Raw genomic sequence first — 24,570 nt, 5'->3', positions numbered from 1 at the left:
GTACTCCCAACCTGAGTAGGGAAACCCTTCCTTAGTGGAGTCCTTCTACTATGTCATTGGTAAACAGAACTGTATGTAATGATCGGGCCTTGTTCGATAGCGCTGTGTGAACAAGCCATTTCCGTGGCGAAACACGTCACGGCGGGTTTATGGCATGTATAAACCCCCCATTTTTACTGAACATTACTTGTGATTTCCTGCGTCAGGATCGTTCTGAGTGCTCAATTGGGACTTCATTTTGAATGGATAGTATTTGCCGGTTTTCTCCACCGACTGTGGCGCGACCCCTGCAAGGATTGGGAGCACCAAAAGGAGTTTCTTGGTTTAAAAAAAAAACATATATATATATAGTGCTGTGGCGAATGCTTAGGGCATTTTGCGTTTTGATATATATATATATATATATATATATATATATATATATATATATATATATATATATATATTCACTGAAAAAAACATAGGTTTCACACCAGTTATAGTCAGCTGGAAATTTTACTCGCATAAAACCATTGAAATTCCCACGTTATAGTTAGTTGGACTCACTATAACTTGCGCGTGCAATGCACTGCTGATGACGTCACATATTACATCACTCATGACATGGTCAGTGACATCACTCATGACATCACTGATGACACCATCCAGTGAATGTGTGTCTTTCTGAAAAATAAATATGTGTTATATATGTATATGTAAAAGTTGATGGAAGAATAAATGTTTAAATAAGTGTTTACATGGATTTTTTTGTGTTTTAAAAAAAAATGATTGGTTAACTGGTTTGTTAAGTGTATCTTAGTGAATACATATATTAGAGAGTAATGTTTAAATATTCAAATATATGTATTAGTGTTTCACTTTGTGTATAAGTGGCTGCATGGGTTGGTGAGTAGCTACATGTGTATGTATATGGGTTATTAGATGTTTTTCTTAGTATCAGTATGAGTGTTTGTATGGTTTGGTGGGGGTATTACTTAGCACATACATGCATGAATGACTGACTCTCTCTTTGTATGTGTTTTGAAGACAGCATATGTGCAGGACTGTATGGGTGGATGAGTGTGTATATGTGTGTGTTAGTGAGTGAATGACTGTCTCACTAGTGTCTTTATCAGTAAGTGCATATGTTTTAATCTAGTATATGTGAATATTGATGTATATAAGTGAGTATATGTGAGAGTGAGGGATTGTAAGAGTTCCTGTTTAAATTAGTTTGTGTTTCTATAAGTGATTGTTTAAGAGAGTAAGTATGTGTAAGTTTCCTTAGAAGTAAAGTGGTAGTGTGTGTATAGCTGTATATGCAAATAAATGGATGTTCAATAGTTTATTTACATGTGTGAGTATGTGTGAGAGTATCTATTGGATGACTGTCGGTGTGTAACAGGATGTATAGGTGTATCACTACATATGATGAGTGAGTATATATATGAGTGACTATATAGAACTGTTGGTGAATGAGTGGATATGTATATAGATGGTGGAATTATTGAATTGGTTGTTGTAACTGGTATGGGTATCTCCATTTTTTTGAACATTTTAGTTTCTATTTTTGAATATGTGTTTGAAGGGTTACATTACAGTGAAAGGAGGTCTGTCACTCTGTCACAAGGATGGTGTCATCAGTGATGTCATGAGTGATGTCACTGACCATGTCATGAGTGAGGTAATATGTGACGTCATCAGCAGTGCATTGCACGCGCAAGTTATAGTGAGTCCAACTAACTATAACGTGGGAATTTCAATGGTTTTATGCGAGTAAAATTTCCAGCTGACTATAAATGGTGTGAAACCTATGGTTTTTTCAGTGAATTTAATAGGTTTTTTAAATGCTAATTTCTAACTATAACTGATGTGAAACCTATGGTTTTTTCAGTGAATTTCATAGGTTTTTTAATAGCTAATCCCTATAGGTATGAAATGTAATATTTTTTATAACGAATTTTATATTGTATAATTATGTAATTTAAAAAAAAAAAAAAAATGCCCTGGAGCGCTACCGGGCCGCGTACCGGTGAGCGTCCCATTAGCGCTATTCTCGCGAACGAAAACAACATCGTGACGTTTCGCGTAACCGCGTGATGCGTCATATGACGCACTGCGTAAGCGCACCTGGAAGCACGCGAGCGCATACGATCTCGCAACGTCCTGACGCGCTTACGCTACGCACCCCGGGGCGCGTAGCGGAAGCGCGTCGGGTCATGTGACCTGAAAATAACACTTTTTATTGGTGCGGAACAGTTTTGGTTTCCAAATGATGAAAGCCCGGGTCATGTGACCTGAAAATAACACTTTTCATTGGTTCAGGACAGTTTTTTTTTTCCAAATGATGAAAGACCCCACCTTTTTTCCTTATTCTGACTTTGTCCTTTGACTGAGGAAGACCTGTTTGAACGACTTAGAGAAATATTTTGTACTTTAAAATGGCTACAGTAGCAGAAGCAGCTGGACCATCTGCACCACCACCACCACCAAGAGGACCACCACAACATTACATTGGTGGTCAAGAAGAGGAGGAGGAGGAAGAGGAAGAGGAGGAGGGGAGAAGATGGTTGCATGAAGACAATACCCCATACAAGCCAAAGTCACACATTGTATGGGAGTTTTTTTCTATCCCAGAGGGCAAGAAGAAAGTCAATGCGGCCAAGGTGACTTGCCTAATCTGTGGCATGGAACTTTCAAGGGGGAACCCTAACAAGAAATATTCTTTTGGTAATAATACCATGATTAGACACATGAACCGCAAGCATCCGAACAACTATTCTGCTGCAGAGATGAGGGAACTGGCCAGTAACCTCCCCCAATCTTCAAGCACCACCTCCAAAAGAAAGCAACCCACTCCATCAGGACCAGAGACGAGGGAGACGATGCCTTGCATTCAACCACGGTTTGAGGATTTCCGAATTACATGTATTTATTGTGGTAAGCTCATCTCCTATGGTGAAAAGAGCGTAAAGCTCATCGTCCTTGCTGGTGACAACCACAATTGCCCAAAAAAACCCTAATTTTTTCAGTTTTTTGTTTTTTGCTCCAGTTGAGCCATTTTCAATTCCCTTTTTTTTGTTTTCCCCATAAAAAATACAAAAAAAATATAAAACTGTTCAGAAAAGCCAAAAAAGTACAAAATGTTCAAAAAAACATTAAAAAAATTTAAACAACAAAAAGAAGAAAAAAAACAGTTCTTTTTAGAACTACCTTTAATTTATAAAAATAAACCTATATTTTTAAAGAATCTCTGTCATTCTTTTTTCTGCAGGGTATGCGTACCGGTACGTGTACCGGGGCGCGCACCCAAAAAAATTTTTTTTTTAAAATAAAGAAAGAGTGAGCATGAGGGAAGAACACAGAAAGAGTAATGTTAAGAGAAAAAGAGCTAGAGGGAGCAACACAGAGGGATTCTTTATTACATAGTAAAAAACAGAGGAGGTGTAATAGGGTGTAAGTGAAAAAAGGAAAATGAATAAGGGAGCAAAACAAGGGAAGAGAGTGTAAGAAAACTAAAGTAGAGGTACTGGTAGAATGAGAGTGGGTGTTAAAAGTAAAAGGAAGGACAATAAAGAATGGGGAATGACAGGTAGTGACGAAACCGGAATAAATGAACAACGGTGAGGGAGCGTGAGAAAAGAGCAGTGAGTGTAAGTAAAGAGAGGTGAAAGAGGGTGGATAAAAGTGAATAAGGGTAAGACATGGGGAGTGACAGAGACAAAAGAGAGAGAGAGTAAAGGAAGGAGTGACTGAAAGGGACTGAGTGAAGCAGCAAAGAAAGGTAAGTGAGGGAGTGTCGGTGAGTTATAGGGAGTCAGTGGGTGTAGGTGGGGGTGTGGGTGTATAAGGTGTGTGTGTGGGTGTGGATGTGTGGGATGTTTGGATGTGGGTGGATGTGTGGGTGTGTGAGATATGTATGGGGGGTGTATGGGTATGGGGGGTATGTGTGTGGAGTGTGTGTGTGTGTGTGGGATGTGTGTGTGTGAGGAGTGTGTGTGGCTGTGTGTGTGTGTGTGGTGTGTGTGTGGTGTGTATGTCAGAGGTGTGTGTGTGTGTGTTGGGGGGAGGTGTGTGTGTAGGAGTGAAGTAAATAATTAAGGGAAAGAGAATGAGTGAGGGAGCAAAGGAAAGAAACAGAGGGTAAGGGAAGTAAAGAATGGGGACTGAAAGAAGTTGAATGTGGGAGGGGAAATAGGGAAAAGGGAGTAAACATGGAGAATATGAATAAGTGAGGGAAGCAGAGTAAAGAAACAGGAGTGAGGTAGGTTGAGAAAATAGTAGTGAGGTTAAAGCAAAGGGTGATGACAAACTACATTTTTTTAGTCACACTTACCATATAATAAATGTAACTTTAATTACATTTTTTTACTACATTTTGTATCTGTGAAAGAGAGAAGAAAAAATAAGTTATAATTAGTAAAATATGTATTTTAAAATAAAAGATACAAATGAAGAGGTTAAAAATCATAACAGTGTATTTAGAAATAAAGTAAGAGTGAACGACACAGAAAGGGAAATAAAGTAAGGTAGAAGGAGAAAAAGAGGGAAAAAGAAATAGAAGGAGAGTAAATTACTAAGAGTAAGGGATATAGATTCACTGACAGAAAGGAAGAGAAGACGAGAAAAATTAACTGATGGTAAGAAAGATACTAAAAGAATGTGAGTTAGCAAAACTAAATCAGGAAACAGGAGTAAGTAAAAATAAAATGACTGAGAGGGAAAGGAGTCTAATTAAGGATGCATTTAGAAGAATGAGGAATGGAAGATAACTGAGAGTAAATGAAGGAGAGTCATACAGTGAAGGGATGAAGGGAGAGAGGATAATATAGAAGGATTGAGGGAAAAGGAGTGATGAAGTTAGTAGACAGAGAGACTAAGGGAAGGACTGAGTGAAGTGGAGTACAATGAGTAAGGAAAGAAAAATGAGTAAGGGAGCAAAAGAAGGAAAGAGAGGAAAAGAGGAGTAAAGCAGTGGTATTGAGAGAAAGTGATTCGGTGATGAAAGTAAAGAGAAGGACACTGAAAGATAGGAAACGAGGGGTAGTAATGGAACCGGACTAAAATAAATGGGTTGAAGAACGATGAGAGAGGAGCAGTGAAGTTGTTATAAGAGAAATGATAGAAGGTAGATAAACACAAGTGAACATAACACAAGGAGAGTGAGGGACTGAGGACATTGAGGTAGTGAACGGAAAATATAGAGAAGAGGTCAAAAGAAAGGAGCAAACAAAGATAAGCGAGGGAGAGTGGGTGATTTATAGTGACAGAGTGCGACAATACTGCTGAGTGAGTAAAGAGGAATTACTAAAAGAGCAAAGGAGGAAAACACGGAAAAGGGAAGTAAAGCAGAGAGACTGAAAGCTGAATAGTTATGCAAGGGAGAGAGGGGATGTAGACAGTTGAAATGAGAATGAGGGGTTGTGAAAAAAGTGGAGTAAAGGAACGGGGGTGAAACAGAGTAAGAGAAAGGCAGTGTGAGTGAGTAAAGAGAGCTGAAAGAGAGAGTAAAAAGGAAAGTGAGTGTGAGACAATGGGAATATAATTTAAATTACAGAATACAAACTATAGAATAACTTGTACAACGTGTTACATAGTTTATTTTTGCTGTTCTCAGAATATATTGAATTTCATTTAAAACAGTGAGTTCAAACTACTCATCATATGACAGCGGGGAAAAAAATCACAATCTAAAAACCTTAGAAAGTTATAAATCACAAATGTACACTAATTTTTCATTCACTTACTTTTCCTTTAGGCCAAATAGTTTATCATGAAGGTCCTTTTCGTTGGAAAGTACTCTGCTGTTCATTAAAAAATCCATTTCATCGAGTTTCTAGAAGAAAAGCTCCAAGAACATCTGAAATATTTTCATTATTTTCATATACTCCTTTTTTTCAGTCATGACTCTTTGCTTATTCCTTTACTTTTCCATAAGGCCAAATAGTGTCAGATATATGAGTATATTTTCAAATTAATTAAAGAAACTGTGAATTTACCATTTTTCTGATGTTCTGAAAGAAAGGCTTACACAACATATTCACAATATTTAAGTATTCGTAATTTCATCTCTGACTTACTCATGTTCATCATTTTGTATGATACTGATATCACTTACTATGAGATCCACTTACAGTACCTATATGACAAGTCAATTTTTTATATTATCTTGATCACTTTTACTCAGAATATAATTTTAAACAGCAAACTAACCTTTATTAACTGCTCCCGTCTTCATAGGCCAATTACCTTTACTTACATTTTGGTTCTAAAAACACCAGGTATGAATTTTTTAAGTCAAAAGGCAAACGTTGTTTGAAAGTCAAATGAGTGTCAGTACAGTGGGTCAAACCTTTACAACTTTTTAAATAGCATGTTTAATGCCCTGATGTTGTAGAAGGACCGTCATGATAAATAATAGCTACAGTTGTAAAGGTTCTTCCTGATATTGATAACTGAGAAGCCACGAAATTTCCATCAGGTCTACAGCGTTGGAACATTAAAATGACATACTGACCATAATTTTGTATAAATAATGTGGACAGCATTGCAGACTTACATTGAGTACACACCATATTGTGATCCGCTGCTTTAACTAGATTATTAAAAGGCACTCATTTGCAGTCTGGTAAACTCAAATATATAAACCTTTCAGTGTCTATTCTAGTACTACTTGATAAACCACAGTTGTCGCAGTCATGCTGCCATTGATAAGAAAGGCTAAAACGATGTTTTATATCTACACCTTCATCTTCCAATACATCAAACATATACATTAAAAATTCCTGACAATCCTGCTGAATCTTCTGTGAAAATTGATTTTGACCAGAACATATGTCTAGAAGATTTCGATTTTCTGAAACACTTTCTATTTTTGCTCTATCACTGCTACATTTCTCAAACACAGAATTCAATAAACAGCAGAATGTCTGATCCCGATTTTCAACAATCTGTTCTTGTAAATTTTGAAGAAAAAAACCAACATTAACCACTACATTAGCATAGCAGTTGACACCAGAACTGTTTTCAAACTGAAATCCAACAACATCTTCAACAGAATCCTTTTTCTTTCTGCTTACAATTACAGTTTCATCTACTTTTTGTCTTTTTGCTACTACCTCACTGCAATTATTCTCTTTTCTTCTTTTTCGGCCTACCACACGTTTTTCAAACAGAGGATATTGAGGCAAATGTGGAGCATACTCTCTTCTTAACCTATTGTATTCTTTAACACAATCTAGATCTGCACAAATCTTTGTTTCATCACACTCAATCAAGTACAATCCTGATAAAGTTCTGACTCGTGATAATGCCACATATGCCATACCCTCTTTAAACACAGAACTTCCAATATTCACCAAAGCGCTATCTACACTTAAACCTTGAGATTTATGAATTGTCACCGCATATGCCAAACAAATAGGAAACTGTTTTCGGCGAACATATAAGTCTTTCATAAGCAAAAATCTAGATGAACAACGACAAATTTGTTCTATTTCATCAATGCCATCAAATTTAATTTTTAAAATTTCAATTCCATCTCTATTTTTGTAATTCACAAAACCAACAACATGACCCATTGCTCCATTTACCAGACCTCTTTCAACATTTAAATTCCTTCTCAAAATGATACGACAATTTAAACACACATTCAGAGTCTTTTCAAAACCAGCAGTTTTAGATATAGTCTTCTCTAATGAATCCAATTTTGATTTCAAATTTTCAGACAAAATAATTGTTGCTCCCATATGTTCTATTTTATCTATAGCTTCCAGTTTCACTATCTCTTCATTTTCTAACTTTAACATTTTGTTGTTGAACATGGAACATTCTTTCAGAGTTGGCATCAAACATATGCCAGATTTCTTCTCGTTAATTTTCTTAAAAATATTCTCTGGAAGAATGTTTTCATTTGGGTACAAATTTGAAATTAATCGTCCATGTAAAGCTTCTTTCCCATGCTGACTTACTTTTCCGATTCTTACATCTTGTAGAATATTTTTATAATCTTCATCCTTTGCCTGCTGCATATTTTGAAGCAGTTCTGCATATTTGAAGTTTAACCATATATTAACGTTTCCAATGCTTCCTAGGCACTTCCTGGTATCTTCATGCGTGAGCATTTTGAACACAGGTTGTCCTTTCACTGGAGTCAACTGCAGTAGATCTCCAAAAACAATAATATGTTTTCCTCCAAATAAGACATCATAGTCTGTTCTAAGAATTTCTTGCATTCTCAAATGCACAAAAGCAAGCATTATATTTGACACCATGCTTACTTCATCAATGATAAGAAGTTTCATTTTCTTCAGGACTCTCGAAACATCGGAACACGCATCCCCAGATAGCTTGTGGTATTGCAATTTGTTATCATGCTCCACTGGCAGCATCAGTAAACGATGTAAAGTAATCCCTTTAATATTATGTGCTGCCAGCCCAGTTGGAGCGGTAACAACACAAGATAGCTGTGATTCAGTCCTTTTCTGCAGATAAGCTGCAATTGCTTTAATCAGAAAACTTTTTCCAGTTCCCGCTTCTCCACTCACATACAGTTGGACAGGTTTAAATGATGTACATGAGCACTCTTTTTTCTCATGAGTGAATCCATGTTCAATCTGTTCTGTGACTTCGTCATATATCTGCTTCTGCTCAAGGTTTAGTTGTTTCACCAAATCTTCTAAGTTAACTACATCATCTTGAGCTTGTTCCATAGCTCTTTCCACCTCATCCATGGCAGTGGCAGCTTCATTTTGGATCATTGGTCCTCCTAGTGGATCCTGACTCAATGAAGTAGAACTCTGACTGTCTTGAGAACTGTCTCTAGCAATCTCTACAGCAATTGTGGCTTCTTGCTCTATTTCTTCGTTCAACATTTGCAAATAATTTGGAAAAACAGGACATGCTATGGTATCCTTGGTTGCATTAAAAGAATCTTCGTAACAGAGAAAATCTCCAAGTAGTTCCACTTCTGTACGCCATGGCTTAAAGAGTTGCAAAAGAGCTAAATAGTAAAATTCCCTTTTCTCTGTATTTTCGCAACTCATTTTTCGATGATTAATCAAATGGCCTTTTCTCTGCTTCACTAGACATCCTTCACACCCAATGATAGCATATATTCCATTGTTGATATCTTTTCTGATGGTTCTCTTATAAATATAGTATTGCAGAACTTCATACAAACAACTGTTCCCAAGATGACTTCTTCTATTTGGATAGTATGTATCCAACATGTTTGTCTTCAAAATATCTGTACTTTCTGGTTCTTTCTCTGCCAAACACTCTATTTATTGTACAGATTTCAAAACTCGGTTTCGTGTTGCAGCAAGACCTAGACTCACCCAAATGATGGTTCTAGATTTGGCATAGAGACTTGCTGATGACAATCGATCAGAACATTCATATGCTCCAATTTCTCGATGCGACAACATCTTCAGGCTGTAACTGTATAATTTCTTGCTTAGACTCTTTTCATGTGAAATGTCCTCCCACATTTCCTTCAGTTCTGTCTTTTCTTTTTTTGTGTTGTAAGACGTCACATATCGAGCCACAGCAATAGAGTTGTCAGCAACAAACTGAATATCCATGTTAGCATTCCACATGGACAAAATCACTGGGTTGTAGTCGTTGATCTACTTGGACTCTTCGTTTCTTTTTAAATTGTATGTATTTTTGGGTGATTTCCTCGTCACAATATGTCGCAGAGAAGACATCAAATTATTTACTCTTCCTTTAGAAATCACTGGTCGTGGAAACCCGAAACGACACTTTGTGTAGAACTTGTCCTTGTTTCTGAATTTTCGACGACAGTACTTTCCACAACGATGGGATTGAAAGCGTAAAACTTGTTGCCTTAAACTGTTTTCTTCGGTAGTTTTCGGAACAGCACATGTTGAATACTCTTCAATGAACCTCATCACTGTCTCATCCGAATCTGTTCCAAATTTGGGTGCATCTTTAATCCACAACAACATATGTATGTGTGGAGCACCTCTCGCTTGATACTCCTTTCTCCAGAAGAAATCCAAAACCTCTCCAAGGGGAGGATTTTTTTTGTTGGTAATAAAAGACATCATTGCTTCAAATCTATGATTGAAATATCTGCATACATTCACTGGATCCAAAGAACACAGTTCTCCAGGTGTTTTGAATTCTATATTTTGTATATTTGTATTTGCATCTCGTAGAAATTGAAGTAAGTCGTCCCATGCATACTTGGCACAGCTAAGAGTGAGGAACCATGTAGGAGTTCCTAAGTTTCTTAGCATACATTTCGATTCCCCATGACGACGGTACCAATACTCATTTGTACCACGCTGACATGCCATGAGATTGATTAGATGAGATTCCAAAATATTATCTTGCAGATTCACTTTCTCCATAAAGTCCCTCGCCGAAACATTTTGCAGATGTGCTCCACTTTTCAGTATATGGTTTACTGCATAAGAAAGCCCAGACAAGTCACTTTCATACAGTAGATGAAACAAATAGGGAATGCATTGACGAAACCTTGGATCTTCAGCATATAATCTTACAGTTCGATATTCAGATGCAGGAATTTGAAGTGGTCGATCGTCATATCGTCCACCTCGACCTGTTGGAAATAGCTGTGGAAAACAACGAGCTTCCAAACTTTCTTCCCATACACTAATGGGACTTCCTTTTGCTGCTTTCATTTGAAACAATTCAATTGCATTCCCCATTACTTCTTTGGAATGCAAAGGATGAACAGTATAATGTTCATATATTTCTTCACTTCTAGACACATCAACTTTTTCAATTTGGCCGGCTGAACAATCACTGTCTTCTTCTGCAGCTATTTCCTCTGCTCCAACACATACATGTTTGTAATACTCATTGTTTTTGACTAAATACAACGTTGCCTTTTTGACTTTCCTAACATCCACTAAATCTTGCCAGATTTTCTTACTCTTTGTCGGAACCCCATTAACTAGAATAACTAAAGGTTCCTCTTCTACTTTTTCTATACCAATTGTATCAATATTTTTCTTGAAATGTAGAGGCAAATAAACAACTCTTCCCTTTAATCCTCTCTGCAAATCTGAAGGAGGCAATTTCCCTATCTTAGGCTCCATGCGAACAATAGCCTGAAAAGGATGGACACATTGAATCAAAATAGACTCATATGTATTTAAATCCATCAATTCAGGAGGAATGTCTACCAACTCCAGATTATTATGAACAGCTCTAGCAGGCATTCTGTTTTGATTTAATTTATCATAACAATATTTACAAATACGCTGATCAGAACTCAAATCAAAACAATTCTCCACCCACAAATAATTTGTAAAATCCTTCCACTCATAATTATTTATCTTTTCACTTTTTACGTATAAATCAACTAATCTAGTTTGATGCTTATAATGGGTTCGTCGACAACATACTCAAGTAAAATTTGGCCTTTCACTTGATTTCACCTTAAACCTGGAAATTTCCTGGTCAAACTTTTCTGTACTTGAAATCTGTACATTGTCTTCCACATTACCTTGAATTTCTGTGTCAATTTCTACACTGTCCTCTTTTTCACCAAAATAACAAAACTCAATGTCTTCACAAATCATCTTCACATATAATTCAGTTCCATGCAAAAGAGCACTGTTTAACTGTTTAAGCTTAAGTGCTGGACTTTTTGCATAATACAACCTTCTCACTAATTTCCTCATTTTGGTATGATGCACTGCTAACATCCTAAAATGATGAAAAAGATTCTGACATACTTTTCTTGAAAGACAAGCCAGTGAATGGCCTTGCAAACCTGTCTTTTCTCTCACTCTGCAAGAATCTAAGTCTTGCAACATTTTCATTTTTTGTTTTAGACTTTTCTTACTATATGTACGTAAGAAATTACGAAGCAAATCGATTGATTCCTGTCGCACACTACAAATACTACTACACTTCCAAGTGTACACTGGACCCTTAGTACGTCTCCCTAAAACTTCATCAGCTAACACCTCTTCTGGTTCTCTAGGCACAAGTTTCTCTTTTTCAATCGGACAACCATCTTTCACCTCATATGCTCGACCACTGGTGTCAACTGCATGCACCAAATGATTCTCCTGAAAGTAATTCTCCTCATTAAAAAATGGCTCACAACTTGAACTATGCATCCATTCTCCAGAAAAAACTTTACATAAATTAGTCCGATTAATTACTCTCTTGCATCTACTCTTTGATTTGAAAACATCAATTGTCTTGTTAAGTGTCCTAAGTCGATTAATTACTAAAATAAATAATTTTTTCTTAACTTCAAAAGCCTGATCAACAATGTTCTCTACATTTTTCTTTTTCTTGTAAAAAACAGCTCTCTGTTTACCTTTCTTAATGTTTTTTAACAAATTTAAAACTACCCTATTGCGAAACATTCATTTACGAATGTCCCTAAATTGGTTTTGCATTCTATTCTTATACATATTATTCTTTGCTCCTGCAGTATTAACATTTTTAAGGGACCTCTCCTTCCTCTTCGAATTTCCTCTCTCCTTCTCTTTATTGACATTTTCATCAACATTTTTTTTTTATCTACATATGTTCCGAAAGAAAGACTTAGTTGTCTTACCAGGAGCTTTTTTCCTGTCTTTTGAAGTATTTGTTGTAGAGGAATGCTTTATTTCCGTTGCTGTTTTTAATTTTTTCCTCTTCACATCTTTTCTTTTCCTTTGCCTTGAGGGCATATTTCCTTACTATGCAAATCTTGATTTCAATCTGTCATAAAGAAAAAAGATAACACATTTTAAACCACTATTATCAAAGAACAAAGCAATGACAAGAAACAAACTATATAAAAACTACTTTACACCATATCTAAGTTTATATCACAACAACTATGTAACTAGGATTAAGACAGAGAAAAAGCAGGAGTGCAGATGAGATGAAGCCTGTCCAGGGCAGCACAAAAGATGAGGCTTGTGTCCAAGAGTGCAGTGTATAAGACTAAACTGCAGTAGTGTGCAAAAAAGATGGGCCACATTTATGAGGCCCTGCGTCAGTTTTGCACTGCTGATGCGTCACTTTTTGTGACGCATTGGCGGCATAAAACATGTGCCTTGTTGCGCCATATTTAAAAAGTGACGCATGTAGGTAGATGCGTCACTTTTTAAACCTCTGCGCCACATTATACCTCTGTCAGGTGTAATGTACACAGAGGGGACATTCCCCCGCAAAAAGCCTCGTAATAGTGACGCAGTGAAATCTATGAGATTTCACTGCGTCACCTTTAGGACACTGTTACGTCAAAATCTTGCGCCTGCCTTACAGCAGGCGTAAGACTGAGGCAAACGCTTTCACATGGGGCTTTCCCCATGTGAAAGGATGCATTGCTGGAGTTGCGTCACTTTTGTGACACACTCCAGCAATTCGTCACTTTTGCGCTTACAGATACATCAGAAATACTGACTTATCTGTAAGTCCTTACAACATGATGCGTCATACATTAAATATAACGCATCATTGGTGTCACAAGGAGTGCGCAGTGAAAAGTGATGCATCGCTGTTTTCATAAATAACAGTGTGCTTCCTAATCTGAGGTAACACAGGTGACATGATTGTGAAAGGTTTACATTTTTTTATGTAATCATGCACACACTATTTATTCTTTCTCAAAAATGTAAAAGCCATTGATTTCCCTCAAAAATGTTTCAGTAGTGTAATGACAAGCTTATACATATGACCTTTTCTCTGTTTTTCAAATGTTATTCTAAAAAAAGATTGTGAGGCCAAAGCAGGAGTGCAGATTAGATGAAGGCTGTGCAATGGAGCACACAAGGTGAGGCTTGTATCCAAGAGTGCAGTGGACAGGACTAAACTGGAGTAGTGAGCAAAAAAAGATGGGCCTCATTTATGAGGCCCTGCGTCAGTTTTGCACTGCTGATGCGTCACTTTTTGTGACGCATCGGCGGCATAAAACATGTGCCTTGTTGCGCCCTATTTAAAAGTGACGCATGTAAGTCACAGAGAGGATGTTAGAAGGGGACTAATGGGAAAATATAGTAAGTCAGGAACAGAATATAATAGAGACTTATAAATTCTTCATAATAATTGGTAAAGAAACCTTGGTGCATAAAGGAATTGTATTTTATAAATGAGCAATGTTTCAGTAGTATAATGAAAAGCTTATACATATGACCTTTTCTCTGTTTTTGAAATGTTATTCTAAAAAAGATTGTGAGGCCTAAGCAGGAGTGCAGATAAGATGAAGCCTGTCCAGGGCAGCACAAAAGATGAGGCTTGTGTCCAAGAGTGCAGTGGACAGGACTAAACTGGAGTAGTGTGCAAAAAAAGATGGGCCTCATTTATGAGGCCCTGCGTCAGTTTTGCACTGCTGATGCGTCACTTTTTGTGACGCATTAGCGGCATAAAACATGTGCCTTGTTGCGCCATATTTAAAAAGTGACGCATGTAGGTAGATGCGTCACTTTCTAAACCTCTGCGCCACATTATACCTATGTCAGATGTAATGTATACAGAGGGTTCAAAACACATACAGTAAGGGGGGACCCATGGGCAGTTTAATGACCAGCTCTGAATACAAGCCCAACTAACAGTATTCACAACAGAGTACCAGAGGGTCAATAAAAAGACAGGCTAGTTAGTGAAGACAGAACGGGTGTAGCGCTCCCACTATCCATATGATTTCGGGGTAAATGCTAAAGAACATATATATGTGTATATATGTATATATCTCTATGCCAGATCAAAATAAGTATCTGGTCTCTGGCTCCCATCAGTCACCACTCGGAACCGCCCTTCATCATTTGGGGCCCCGAGGACCAACACTGTACCAGATCTCGGTGTATTGACAGAAAGAAGAGATCTTCCTGTAAGTCTGTATGTGTTGGTATTATGGTGCAAACCATATGTGTTGGTAAGGTAGCTGATGGGGTTGAAGAGAAATCTATAGTGCAGTGCAAGAAAAACCAGGAAAAGAATAGGGGTGAATAAAATTGGTTTAAGGAGCAATAATTAATTTATTAGGGTTTAACTCCTAGCACCAATGTTAAAAAATAGCTCAGACAGGGTGAAATTATAACCTGCCTAGTGGTGTGACGTGGTCGACATGTTTCAGCAAACCTGGCTATTAGCCTTGCTTTCTTCAGGACCTATTAGTTACAGCTACTGCAAACAAAACAAACCCAACGTGACAGATAAGTAAAAGAGTAAAAGGTAGTGTAGGAACGACACGTATACAGAGGGGACATTCCCCCGCAAAAAGCCTCGTAATAGTGACGCAGTTAAATCAATGAGATTTCACTGCGTCACTTTTAGGACACTGTTACGTCAAAATCTTGCGCCTGCCTCACAGCAGGCGTAAGACTGAGGCAAACGCTTTCACATGGGGCTTTCCCCATGTGAAAGGATGCATTGCTGGAGTTGCGTCACTTTTGTGACACACTCCAGCAATTCGTCAGTTTTGCGCTTACAGATACATCAGAAATACTGACTTATCTGTAAGTCCTTGCAACATGATGCGTCATACAATAAATATATCGCATCATTGGTGTCACAAGGAGTGCGCAGTGAAAAGTGACGCATCACTGTTTTCATAAATAAGGCCCTCATGGTGCTTCAAAATCGTTTTTTCATTAATATTTTAGAAACAGAGCACAGGTCCTATGTACAAGCATTCAATTTCACTACTGAAACCCATTGTTTTGCCCTAAAATCTTTTTTTAAATAACATTTTAGAAACAGAGCACAGGCCCCATGTACAAGCATTCAATTTCACTACTGAAACCCATTCATTGGCCCCAAAATCGTTTTTTCAATAACATTTTAGATACAGAGTGCAGGTCCTATATACAACCATTCAACTCCACTACTGAAACCTCAGTATTTCAGAAAATAAAAATCCTCTATCTTGCAAATGTACATACCAAGCATTATCAAAAAGCATGACACAAAGCAACAGCAAAGAAGCTCAAAACCTCATTTATGACACCCTGCGTCAGTTTTGCGCTGCTGATGCGTCACTTTTTGTGACGCATCGGCGGCATAAAACATGTGCCTTGTTGCGCCATATTTAAAAAGTGACGCATCATACAAGACCAAGAACAAATATTCCAGCAGGTGTGGACCCCCTTTCTTTGCGATTCCTGAAATTCGAATTCTCTTTTCTTTCCCTCCCTATATATAGCTTTTTCCCTTCTCCTTTTTCCCCTTCCCTCCTTTTTTCCTCTTCCTTAATATATTACAGGTGTATATAATTTGTCACATACTGATTTATATTTATTATATTGTTTTGTAACCTATGAAATTGCCTATCTTTGAACTCCAATAAAAAATTATGACACAAAAAAAAAAGTGACGCATCTAGGTAGATGCATCACTTTTTAAACCCCTGCGCCACATTATACCTGCGCCAGGTATAATGTATGCAGAGGAGGCGTTCCCCCGCAAAAAGCCTCGTAATAGTGACACAGTGAAATCAATGAGATTTCACTGCATCACTTTTAGGACACTGTAACGTCAAAATCTTGCGCCTCACTCACAGCAGGCGTAAGACTGGCGCAAGCCCTTTCATATGGGGCTTTCCCCATGTGAAAAGATGCATTGCTGGAGTAGCGTCACTTTTGTGACATACTCCAGTAATGCGTCACTTTTGCGCTTACAGATACGTCAGAAATACTGACTTATCTGTAAGTCCTTGCGACATGATGCGTCATGCATTAAATATAACGCATCATTCGTGTCGCAAGCAGTACGCAGTGAAAAGTGACGCATCACTGTTTTCATAAATAAGGCCCTCAGTGTGCTTCCTAATCTGAGGTAACACAGGTGACATGAGGTAACACAGGTGACATGATTGTGAAACGTTCACATTTTTTTATGTAATCATGCACACACTATTTAATCCTTCTCAAAAATGTAAAAGCCATTGATTTGCCCGAAAATCGATTTTTGAATAACATTTTACAAACAGAGTGCAGCTCCTATGTACAAGCATTCCATTTCAGTACTGAAAACTCACTATTTTACAAAATACATTTCCTCTCTCTTGCAAACATTCCTACCAAGCATTACCCAAAAAATGACACAAACCAACAGCAAAGAAACTCAGTCTGCTTCCTAATCTGAGGTAACACAGGTGACATGATTGTGAAAGATTCAAATATTTTTATGTAATCATGCACACACTATTTATTCCTTCTCAAAAATCTAAAACCAATTGCTTTGCCCCAAAATCGTTTTTTTAAATAACATTTTAGAAACACAGTGCACGTCCTATGTACATACATTCAATTTCAATACTGAAACCCATTGATTTACCTCAAAATCGTTTTTTCAATAATATTTTAGAAACAGAACACAGGTCATATGTACAAGCATTCAATTTCACTACTGAAACCCATTGTTTTGCCCTAAAATCGTTTTTTAAATAACATTTTAGAAACAGAGTACAGATCCTATTTACAAGCATTCATTTTCACTACTGAAACCCATTGATTTGCACTGAAATCGTTTTTCAATAACATTTTAGAAACAGAGCATAGGTCCTATGTACAAGCATTCAATTTCACTACTGAAACCCATTGATTTGCCCTAAAATCGTGTTTTAATTAATATTTTAGGAACACAGCACAGATCCTATTTACAAGCATTCATTTTCACTACTGAAACCCATTGATTTGCACTGAAATCGTTTTTCAATTAACATTTTAGGAACAGAGCACAGGTCCTATGTACAACCATTCAACTGCACTACTGAAACCTCACTATTTTACAAAATACAAATCCTCTATCTTGCAGATATTGAAACCATGCATTTTCAAAAACCATCACACAAACCAACAGCAAAGAAAATCAATGTGCTTCTTAATCTGAACTCTCTATCTACATCAAATTAATCATAACTCACCTTTACAAATGCTTTGGGAGATTGAAAACAGTGTCAGTTACACACACCAATATTTCTTTAGCAGAGCAAAAGGTATGTTCTCCAGGCACTGCAACCATTAATGGCACAGAAAACCACTAATTCTACACACATATTGCTCATGGTAACCAATCAAAACTCTTCCCTCTCTATTTTCAAACCAACACCCTTCCCCCCCTCAGCCTTTTCTACCTGTTACCATAGCAACTCCCTCCTCACTGAGCTCTCAGGGTTAAAAGTTTATTCTACAATGTTGCAAATGAACTCAGCAAGGATGTTTGACCTCTCAATACACCAGCTTATCCGCTGCAATCTTTCTTTAAATGACTTTTCTTAACCATTCAAATTACTTCTTTCACAGAACAGAACCATGCACCCTAACTTCCAGTTTTCAACTATCTGAATCCACCAATCATTGCTTGTGATTAAAGAGCACTGAAACTCCACATTTTTTTTTTCAAACTCATACTGTTCCAACTCCCATTTCATTCCCACACTTCATCTGACTGCACCAGAACCTCCTCTTACCATGTATTCTGTCTGGATTATTGGACATAGCTACATCCACTGCGCTCAAAGGTATGCAGCTACCAGAAATTTTCACATCCTTGACTTACCAAATGTAGACATAAAATGGATTGGCCAAAGAGGATTGAGATGTCATCAATTGATACCATTGGTGAAAACCTTTTTGCATCTGCCACACCCTAACCTCATAATTCTGCACTGTGGTGGAAATGACTTCGGCACTTTGACTGGGGTAGGTCTGGAAATGCTTTTAAAGGACACCTTTGAGCAATTGATGGCACTTTTTCCTCAAACTGCCTTGGTATATTCCAATATATGCCAAAGACAGAAATGGAAGTGGTCCAACCAATTTTGTCCACAATTTGAGAAAGCACGGAAACATGTGAATAAATCTGTTTCTGCTTACATGAGAGACTATGGAATGGGTTCCATTTACCACAACAACATGCGTTACAACATGCAAGATATCTACAGAGGAGATGGTGTGCACTTCTCAGATGAGGGGAATAGAATATTCCTCCTGAATTTAAGACTGTGCATTGGTACCTACTTGTAGGTACCTAACTCAGCCACACAACCCAAAAGCTCTTTTCAGGGCTACCCTACCTCTGATCACTCCAAATGATTATCTTTTTCTAACTTTTTTCACTATTTTTCACCAAAGTACGCTCCCCGGTACGCTCCCCGGTGCGCGTACCGGGCGCTCCCCCCGCGAAAAAGAAAAAAAAATTGGTTTTTTTGGGCCTATATGGGCCTCCTAAGCCCCCCTCAGAAAACCTAGGGGGTCAGGGAGTGTGTACCGTGCCCCCTTTTACCCATTCCCAACATTGTTTGTCCTCCATCTTGTGTCTCAATTCTTCCGAAACACAAGATGGAGGACTCCCGTAGCGCTGCCGGTGCGCGTAGCGGGTCGCGCACCGGTAAGCGCTCCCCAAAAATTTTAAAAGTTAATTTACATAAAAACCTCTGTAGAGAAGTTCACCAAATATAGAATAGGCAATACTACATACCAGTCCCTACCATTTTTCCCAAATTTGGTGGAATTCCGTTGAGCCATTTGGCCTGTAGCCCTGTCTAAATATCCTGAGGTAAATTACATGACAAAAACACATCTGAAGTGTTAGAATTTACAACCAATTAAAATGTTACTTTCATTTTCTACTATTATTTCCTGGCATTTGATTGGTTATGTACATGAATATAAATGAAAAATGAGAGGTAAACACGGCCATTTTGACTACTACTTCCTGAAGTACATTTGAAAAGGATTTTCACTGAGAACTTCAACTGCTTTCTCAAAGGTAAGTTGTTATTTTGGAAAGTGAAGTATGTTGTGCACTTTAAGTTAATTTGGAAAACATTTTCTGATAGTAATATACTATCCCTCTGTAATAGTTATAGATTGAGATACGCTTCTCTGTTATAGTTATGGATGGAGTTAGGCTTGTCTTGTAAAATTATGAATTTACTTAGGCTTTATCACATACACTTTTTTATATTTCTACTTCCAGCCTGATACCATACACTGCCCAAAGATAACGTCACTGTTAAAAAATCAAAACTACCTGTCTGAACTTAAACCCAACAGTGCCCTATCTTTACTGATATATTTATTTTTTTATGCAATTTACAGCAAGAAAATGGAAGGAGAACAGAATATTTCTTTCGAAATTGTTTTGGAAAACAACCCTGAAGAAAAAATCGTTGAGAATGATGACTTTGATTTTATGGATGAGTCTCTGGGACATCAATTAGTTCAGTGTGTGGAAGCAATAAAATCACAGAATGAAAATGAGGACATTCAAGACAATATATTGTTAGAAGTTTTATTAAATTTTGAAAAAGAATCACAAAAATAAATGTATATTTAATAATCAAAAATTGTTCGAGACATTATTCATTATAATATGTAATTCATGAAGTAGTACCAAATTGATTATAATATAAAGTCAGACTTATAGTATACTGTGCAACTTTTTTGTGTTACATAGTAATTTTGCTCATAGTTACTTCCTTTCTCCCACTTTATTATCTCCAATGTGTATTTGACATCTCTTTTTCATCTCCTGCCTCCATGTTGTTTCTGCTTTCCTGACAGACTATGATATGGATTCCATATACCACAATAACTTCTGTAACAACATGCAAGATATCTACAGAGGAGACGGTGTACATTGAATTTAAAACTCTGTATTGGTACCTACATGCTGGTACTTAAATCACCCACACAACACAACAACTCTATTCAGAGCTACCCTACCTCTAAGCACTTTAAATTATTATTTTACTGTTTCACTGGGTTTTCCCCATGTGTGCGGGGGGGAGGTGTGTGTGGGGGATGTGTGGGGTGTGTCTGTGAGGTGTGTGTGTGTGGGGGGGGAGGTGTGTGCGGGGGGGTGTGTGGGGTGTGTGGGTGGGGGTGTAAGGTGTGTGTGTTGGTGTGGGTGTGTGGGGTGTTTGGGTGTGAGTGGAGGTGTGGGTGTGTGAGGTGTGTGTGGGTGTGTGTGTGGGGTGTGTGCATATGGATGTGTGTGGGATGTACTTATAGGTACCTAAATCAGCCACAGAACCCAAAAGCTCTTTTCTCAGCTACCCTCCCTCTGATCACTCAAAATAATTATTTTACACTAACTTTTTTCACTATTTTTCACCAAAGTACGCTCCCCGGTACGCTCCCCGGTGCGCGTACCGGGCGCTCCCCCCGCGAAATTCTGATTTTTTTTTTTGCCCCGCGGGGCCCTTTAATAGCCCCCACATCAAACCTAGGGGGTCAGGGGGGGTCTACCCTGCCCCCTTATGGTCATTTCCCCCTTTGTTTTTGCCACCTCTTGTGTCTCGATCCTACCGAGACACAAGATGGCAGCCGCTCCGGACTGTTTCGAATGTTTACAGACACCCGAGAGCCAATCAGCTTTCCGTGCGCAAGTCACGTGGCGCGCCCGGAGAGCTCCCCGGTGCGCGTACCGGGGCGCGGCTATAGATATATATATTTTTTTTAACCTAAATTACTCAAAATCCACTGGAGCACATATCTTGAGACATAGCAAAGGCACATCGGGCTACCAGTCCCTACAATTTTGCCAAGTTTGGTGGAAATCCATTCAGCCGTTCGGGCTAAAAGTGAGTCCAACCGCCCTGTGGAAATTAACATGGGGAAAACACGTTTTGGGACCCCCCTTTTATCTCAGCACCCGCTTGACGAATCCCCCCCAATCTTTCAGGGAAGGAGCAGAGCGGAGCGGGCCATCTTCTTTGAGAAATTCGCGAAGATTTGTCCACCGGCGCCAAAGTTATTCCCAATAGAATGTTGCGGATTTCCTATGGAAAACAATCCTAACTATAACTACCTACTGGCGACCGCCAGTAGGTAATATATATATATATATATATATTAAACGATATTTTGTACAACTATATTTTTGACATAAAGAATTTTAGCCAAATATTTTTGGGCTTTCCATTATAAATATGGATGTCGATATTTTTGACTACTATATTTAAAACTCAATATTGTGGTATGGGAATATTTTAGGTGTCAATATTTGACCGTCCTGTGGGTCTCTGAACATTGGACCACATCATTTTATCTCTGAGCGCCAGATAGTGTTAGTTGGTCCTGGGGTTTAGAGGAATAAAACATTCTCTTTCTGCTATTGATTGATGTGAAACTGCCCCACAGCAAAAAAGAGTTGGTTAAGTCAAAGATATTGTTGGAAATCACCAGGTGGGTTCTGTATTAGCGGCATACACCAATGGGACTTCCGGAAATGTTTAATTCGCACCAGAGTGTAAAACTGTTTCTAGTAAGCCATGTACCGGAGGCTTTTGCCTTTCTTGAATATTTGTAGTATGCTAACATGAGGAGTTTAGTCTTTTGAAACCACATTCAACATTGTACCCACTCGATGCCACATCTCGATACCTGGCATGTCATAACATTTTCTCTTATTATGATTTTAATGTGCCAACAGCACTATAAGACTTTTGACGAAAAAGTAGGAATATATATATATATATATATAGAGAGAGAGATAGATAGATAGATAGATAGATAGATAGATAGATAGATAGATAGATAGATAGATAGATAGATAGATAGATATCCAAAGTAAGTATCTCTAGAGTTTGGTATAGGAAATCTATAGAGTACAACAATTACCTGTTGATAGTTTCTCCCTTATATTTAAGTCACAATATTGTCCATTCAATACTTTTTCCTCAATACTCCTGACCTACACCTCTGGCTACCACTCCCTACACCTCCTTCCCCCACACATACACTCACACTCTGGGAATGATGGGTCTCAGGCATGATACACTATAGAGATCTTGCAAAAGTGAGTCAGAAGGTAGTTCTGTATGCCCTAACAATGACAAATCTGTCATCCGCCATTGTTTGTGTCATGACCAGTGCCATGACCTGGCCATTGGACAGTAGTCCAGTTTCGGTATAATCTTTTGGAGGATCGATCCCTAAAGTCCAGTGAAACACAATATTCATGACACAGTCCACATCTGCAAGCAGCCATACGGAGTCTGTCAGCATGATGAAATGACAAGCAAAAGGCACATGGCTACCACACTAGGGAGTTTTCATCCTATAACAAGTTAACAAATATCCCTGAGCCATTTCTTTATTTGGTTTGCCAGCAAACCATTTGAATATTTAAAAAAACCTTGACAATGGTGCAACTCTATAATTTTCTTATTACACAGATACTAATGCCACAAGACCAGTCATATTGTGGTAGCGTCATATTCAAGCCCTCAGTTCAAAAGCCAATCTGTTCTATTGTACTTTACAAGGTACATACCATGCAGTCTCCCTTATATCTTGAGACTGTAGCTGACCCAGGGCCTCTGTGCTCTGTATGTGGTATGAACGCCAGGGAGACACATGTAAAGCCAATAGAGAACTGTCACGCTATGTGATAACCTTTAACTACTCTATATCGAATGGGCTGAACCACTGTCTAAAGAGGCATTACTCTTTCATAATCATCTTAGCGTCAAGCTGATTTATTTCTTGTAATGTGACATCAGTATTTTAAGGCTTTAGATAAAAGGCATGACACTGTAAATTATGTGTCACAGTTTTGCAATAACTATTGACCTGTTTTTCTAAAACTGCCCAAGATCAACACTCCACCCTAACCGGTTTTAAATTAACGTATGAGTTTTTTTAAAGGTAACCCCACAATACCTGAAATTGCAGACATTGGGGCTTATTTACAATCCCCTTGTGCCGCCTGGACATCACTTTTTCCATAGTAAAAGTGATACATGGAAGGCGCAAGGGGCTTGTAAATAAGCCCCAATATATTTATTCCAGACCTACACATTTCAGCAAAATGGGGGCATAATTTACTTTTTTTAATATACTAATGTCATTTGTTTGGTTCTAGTATATGAAGACTTCCCACAAGGAGGTAAAGCAGCGAAACGGAATGCTCGCCGTCTGAATGGTAGAGCAACAGCCAGCACAGCATTACCAGGTAATACAGATAATAACGCACTTTCCTTCTTAATCTTGCATATTGATTGAAGTGTAGGTGAATATTCTAATTAGCAGCTAAAATGGTAAAATACATTTTGTTTTTACACATTTCCAGGATGCTCAAGGTGCTATGCTACATTTTTTTTTTTTTAATAATAATAATACTTTATTGCGTGATTTAAAAATAAACCATTGCAAGTACAAAACATTTAAGAGGTTCAAGATTGCATTTAAAATGTTGAGTTCATTAAAAGTCAGTAGTATGTATAGATGATAACAAGTGAAACTTCCATTTAAAAAGTCATATTCTTAGAAGCCAGCAACAGCAAGTAAAATTTGGCAGCATTATTCCAATGGGGTGTCGCAAACTCTGGGCAGCTCAGTAAGTTTTTTTGCAGCGCGCTCCATGAATCTTACTAGGGCACAATTTAATTTAGTGTTCCTAGGGTCGAAACAGGCCAAAACTGCTGCTCTACAGCTTCTAATCATGTTTCTGTTCCAGTGATGCTTGAGTAGGGCCCGTCTCTCTGTCAATAGTAGAGGGCATAGACATATGATGTGTATGATGTCTTCATTTTGCATCCCACAAAGTCGGCATTGAACTTTTCCATGTTCTATTTTCCATTTTGGCCAATTAGTCAACAGGTTAATAGCTCCCGGTCTCAGTTTTAAAAAACTT

At 38.0% G+C, this 24,570-nt stretch overlaps 1 protein-coding gene across 1 annotated transcript in view; it reads left to right on the top strand.

Moving 5' to 3' along the window:
* The window catches only part of LOC144772911 (uncharacterized), a 2,519,762-nt gene that overhangs the window by 1,379,945 nt on the left and 1,115,247 nt on the right, over nt 1-24,570 (top strand). Inside the window, exon 15 of the mRNA XM_078657606.1 lies at nt 23,800-23,889. Coding sequence (XP_078513732.1) covers nt 23,800-23,889 — 90 coding nt within the window. The remainder of the gene's footprint in view (nt 1-23,799; nt 23,890-24,570) is intronic.

This window comes from Lissotriton helveticus, chromosome 8 (genome assembly GCF_964261635.1).
Source record: "Lissotriton helveticus chromosome 8, aLisHel1.1, whole genome shotgun sequence".
Taxonomy (NCBI): domain Eukaryota; kingdom Metazoa; phylum Chordata; class Amphibia; order Caudata; family Salamandridae; genus Lissotriton; species Lissotriton helveticus.
Note: the sequence above shows the minus strand (reverse complement) of the source record. Positions and strands in the feature narration are given on the sequence as shown.